We start from the raw sequence: 5,027 nt of genomic DNA on the forward strand, positions 1-5,027 counted from the left end.
ATATATGCGGAAAAATCATAAAAGTAAAATGTAAGTTTGAGACACAAATATGGAAGCTTGAATTTACTTTTGAAGGTAAGTACTAAAAGGATATTTGGAGGAAGGGAGAAATCAAATCTCTTACTTACCTGATGCACCTACATTTGACTTATCTTCAGGAACTAGACTTTTATCTTTGCTTAAATCTTCAACTAAAAGTTTATCAAAATGCTCAATACAAAGTCTGCTGTCAATCTGATATAACAATGCAGGGCAAAGGCATGTAAATAGGTCAGGTGAGATAGGAGAGCTGGCATCATGACCATAGTATTTCAACAACTGAGTGACGTTCAAACACTGCAAAGAAATTAACAAAACAGTATCTTTAAGAATATGTACAAAAATAAAATACTGCACAGTAGGAAATAGTCTAAGTTATTAGAAAATAATCTGTAATAACAGTAAGGAATATTTTAGTGAGTCACAAATGCTGCTAACCAAAAGGTCAGTAGTGCAAATCCATTCACTGTTTTAAGAAAGAAAGTAGTCTACTCTGGTAGAATTATAGCCTTGGAAACCAAATAGAGGGTCACCAAGAGTCAGAATTAACTAAAAATAAAAGGCACTGAGTTTTCGCTAAAAATAAAATTTTAGACAGAAATTTATGATGGGGTATCTTCAACTAGTTTGTGGAGTTTTTACCATTTTTATCATTCCAGTGCATAAGAAATAATATAAGGACTTTCTGACATTCCCACAAAAGTTTCACAACTATATTACCGAAGATTTTTACAGAGAAGACAATTCACTCCCTATTGAGATTACAATGATCAATGCACTGAGATTTGTGAAGTAGTTAAAGAGAGCTAGAGTATTTTAATGACTTTCATATTAAAGTAAGTCAGCACGCAGGCATTTCCACTGTCTATGGAAATTCTAGCACAATGTTAGTTAAAACAGATACTGCTGGAAAAGGTAAAAACCGCAGCTTAATCCATCTGAACTTCCAAAATAAAATAAAATAGGGAAAAGAAGAAACAAGCCCGTGTTCTATAATACAGTTAAGAGATCTAAACCAAGGTAGAGGCGGCATCTTTGTCACATACAGCTGTTGTATTTAAATATACTTTTTGACTTGACTTTCTCAAGGCATGATTTTACTGACACCAAAATAACTAATCAAGCAAAAAAAAGAGATGATTGGTAGGTACTACCCTATTTAATTCCCAGAACATTTCCAGAAATCTTGCCAATTCCTAGAATGTGTTAGACCTGTGAGGACACAGATAAATAGGTCTTATAATGTCGATCCTATATGTTTGCTACAAAGACTAAGCACACATGATAAGATCCAATATTATCAACAAAAAAATTCCCAAACATACCCATCGTAATAAATAAATTTCAGTCTTAAAAAAGTACAAAGGAGCACTGGTGGTCTAGCAGTTAAGAAGGTGTCTTACAATCCCAAAAGCAAGCAGTTCAAATCCACCATCTGCTCCATGGAGGATCGGCTATGAGTTTATTCCAACTCAACAGCTCCTATCATCACCACAAAAAAAGTACACTATGATTTTAATATCTACATTAATATTTATGTTTCAAACTCCTAAAAACCAAGTATTTATCTGATTTATCTGAGAAAGAAATATAAGGATATTTACTTACAAGTAAAACATCTCAAGTAATAATAACAGGATCATTTTCCACACTTGTTCTTGAAGAGAAGTCTGCCCACTACACTTTTCCTATGGTCCTTTCTACATTTTAATACAAAAAATTTTTCTAAACCTTAATTTTAAAAAATAGAATAAACAAGAGCACTGCTATAACTTTAACGAAAACAAAAATAAGGTTAAAGCAAGCGATTAAAAATTATGAAAAAGAAAGAATGTTAAAATTTAGAAAGAAAACAGGAATATCTTTCTTCTATCAAGTTTCCTATCATTTACCATCCTTCTGAATCTGATAAAGGTATGGGAAAAGACTATCCATATTTTCATGCAAGTAATACAGACCATCGGTTTGCTAATTGCTCCCTCCCCCATAGGAGGTATTTCCATAAATGTGCTAGGCCTTTGGATTGACAGTGCAACTCCCTAAACAACAACAAATTTGGCATGGTTTTTTCCCCCCAATAGCAAGGTACAAAAATAATAGGCAAAAAACAACCCCCCCCAAAAAAAACCCTACATCAAAAAACCCCTATAATATAACAGCAATACTTACAAAAATACCTAAATACCTAAATACCTCCAAGGAGCTATGGAATAGTCGCCAAACAAGCACAGAAGGTTCAGAATAGTTGCATAAAAAAAAAAAATCACACAATATTACGGGCAAACTAGGCCCAGAAAGTGCCAGAACATAAACAAGGTGACCAAATTGGCAAAACATGGAATTAGAGTTAATATAATGACTGAAAATCACTCAATAAATTATAAACTATGAAAACAGCTCTGGTCATTTCTAAAAAAAAAGAGACTGCGGTGGGAGGAATGGTCTGTCAATTTTCAGTTTTCTACAAGCTAGCTAAAGGTTTTAACAGTGAAAAGTAACCTGTTAAATCAAGCAGGTAGTAAGCAAGATTTATTAAAAACAAAATTAAAAGAAGAAATCTATTTTCTAACAACCTTTAATCATTCAAAAGTGAGGAACCTATATTTAAGACCATAATAAGGAAATCCAGATAAGCAAAAACTCAAGATAGAATCTTTAACCTGATTTCGGTTCCTTAATGTATTTTTACATAGTAAATAACTATTCTCCTACCTTATCTCTTGACCTAAAATAGTTCACAATTGCCATCAGACATTTTTTCCACGTACCTCATCGTGCTGATGGTCATCTTCATTATGATCTTTGTGACTGGCAGCTGAATAAATTGCACTTTTTTTAACATGCGGCGCTTCTCGCTTTCTAGTATGTCGAAGTTCACCTTCATTATCAGAATCAAGATCCTGGTGTCCATGAGCAGGCTCGTGACCATTATGTTCTGGCAGGTGGGCATTAGAATGACTCGGGTTATGTGCACGATCAGGTTTATGGACCCGGTTATGCTCATACTGTTCTCCCTGATCATGGTTAGGGGGAAAGCCTGGTGTAATAACCTCTGAGTTGTCATTTTTCTTCCCTTTTCTTCTCTTCTTTTGTTTCTGTGGCTTAATTTCACGCTGCTCCTGTGTTGTGTTGGTTTCTGTTGAAGGTTCATGGCTAGGCTCCCCGCGCTCGCCGTGAGGAATAGAATCATTATGTAAATGGCGAGTAGTGTTGTGATCAAGGCGATGGTGTGAACGATGGTGGTGATGGAAGCGACGATTGTGCTCATGGCCGTGCTTTGCATCAGATTTCACAGACACTTCAACTGTCTCTTTCTCAGGGTCACATTTATGGTTTCTTTTTGTTGCTATCCCAGTCACAGTTTGGTTTTCTGAATTTAAATGATTATGGGGATGCTGGTGACTATGTGAGTGAAAATGCTTTCCCTCTTGAACTGCCAAAATATCTAAGTGAGAAACATGATCGTGGCCAAGATCCTCATGATTGATCTCAACTACTTTTATCTCTCCAAGGCCCAAGTTTGTTAAAAGTTTCTCCAGACCGAAAAAGGACAACCTTCCATTTTCACCATAACGGTAAAACAGTTTTTCAATATAGCATTTTTTTTGGTTTTCAGCATCCAGCACTGAAAATTTGCTCGGCTCTGACTCTGTCATTCCACAGTGGTGTCTGTGGTGTTCTTCAGGGCCATGGTCATGGTCATGGTCTTCATGGCAATGGTTGCAATGATGGAAAATAAATGTCAGCAAACAAATGAGGCAAAATTTTGTGTGCATATGTACCTTCATTTCTATTTTTCCTAAAGGGATTTAAAGAGAGTGTCAATTACTAATTTTAGATTTCAGATACATTAAAAAGACTTAAACTGTATAGGTAAGCACAAATTTACTTGGCAAATACTATAAAACCCAATTATTTCATGCTTACAAATCTGTCTTCCCTTTGCCAACTTCCCCATAAAAACTTAACCAAAGCCAAACCCATTGCTTCCCTCCCCATGTCATTTCTTCCAACCCAATGCTTCTGAGTCAATTCCAACTCAGCAGACTCTTATCTGCAGTCCCAAGCTGTAAATCTTTATGGGAGGACACTGTGCATCTTTCACCTGTAGAGCAGCTGACAGATTCAAACAGCTGACCCATGTGATGAGCAGAACAACACATAAAGCACTAATCAGTACAAACTGCTGCAGGCTTATCTACAAGACTACTGTCACCTCTCGAAGTACAACAACAAACAGTCCACATATTTATACAGAAATTACTTACTTTCTGCCTACCTGGTCCTATTCAGAAAAAGTTTGCTGACTGCTGTATTTATGGCCTTGTGGTCCTGATCAGTGCAATCAAGCAGAAGTAAAAAAGTATGTATATAAACCAGAAAGACATAAAATTTGCATTCTTTTTAAAGGACATATTGGATGTGTTCTGTGCTGCAGTGTGTCACTCAGTCATTTCTGACTTATATCAAATGGAAGGAACACAATTCCCCCCTCAGGACTGTACGGCTGTCATCTTTATGGAGGTAGGTGGGCACACCTTTCTCCAAGAGTGGCTGGTGAGTTTACACTGCCAACTTTTCACTTAGAGCTTAGCTCTTAAGCACTGCATACAGCAGTATAAACACCAAGGCCAATCAAGACATTTCAGAAACCATCAAGGCATTACGAACTTTGTTCTGTTTACAAGTTAAAGAAAATAACAAAGAATTGGCAGAGGGATAGACAAGCAGGCCAGTGGATCAGAAGACAGTTAAGAAAGTCAGTAAAACGGATTGATTTTTTAAAAAAATCCTCATTAGACATAAGAGTAAATGCCAAAGAGATTACTTACTCAAATGTGAAAAGCAAAACTGTAACAAACTTGGAGAGGGAAATACAATTCAAAGTAGGAAAAGATTTCTGATACTTAGAAAGCACACAGCACAAAGAACAAACCCAAACTAAACCCATAGGCCACTGATTCCATTTCCACTCTTTTTTTTTTTTT

General features: G+C 36.1%; 1 protein-coding gene across 2 annotated transcripts in view; it reads right to left on the bottom strand.

The window, feature by feature from the left end:
* SLC39A10 (solute carrier family 39 (zinc transporter), member 10) overlaps positions 1-5,027 on the bottom strand; it is an 81,929-nt gene that overhangs the window by 51,275 nt on the left and 25,627 nt on the right. Inside the window, exons 2-4 of one of the 2 annotated variants that reach the window (XM_006878745.1) lie at positions 3,822-3,838; positions 2,808-2,974; positions 129-336 (exon numbers count right to left, since the gene is read on the bottom strand). Coding sequence is in view for 1 of the 2 variants with exons in the window: in XM_006878744.1 (XP_006878806.1) it covers positions 129-336; positions 2,808-3,827 (1,228 nt within the window). In the remaining variant the exon portion in view is untranslated. Of the gene's footprint in view, positions 1-128; positions 337-2,807; positions 3,839-5,027 lie in introns of both variants that reach the window. The other variant, XM_006878744.1, reaches the window with a different exon arrangement.

The sequence above is a fragment of the Elephantulus edwardii genome, unplaced genomic scaffold (assembly GCF_000299155.1).
Source record: "Elephantulus edwardii isolate Elephantulus edwardi_28Jun2011 unplaced genomic scaffold, EleEdw1.0 scaffold00001, whole genome shotgun sequence".
Classification (NCBI taxonomy): Eukaryota; Metazoa; Chordata; class Mammalia; order Macroscelidea; family Macroscelididae; genus Elephantulus; species Elephantulus edwardii.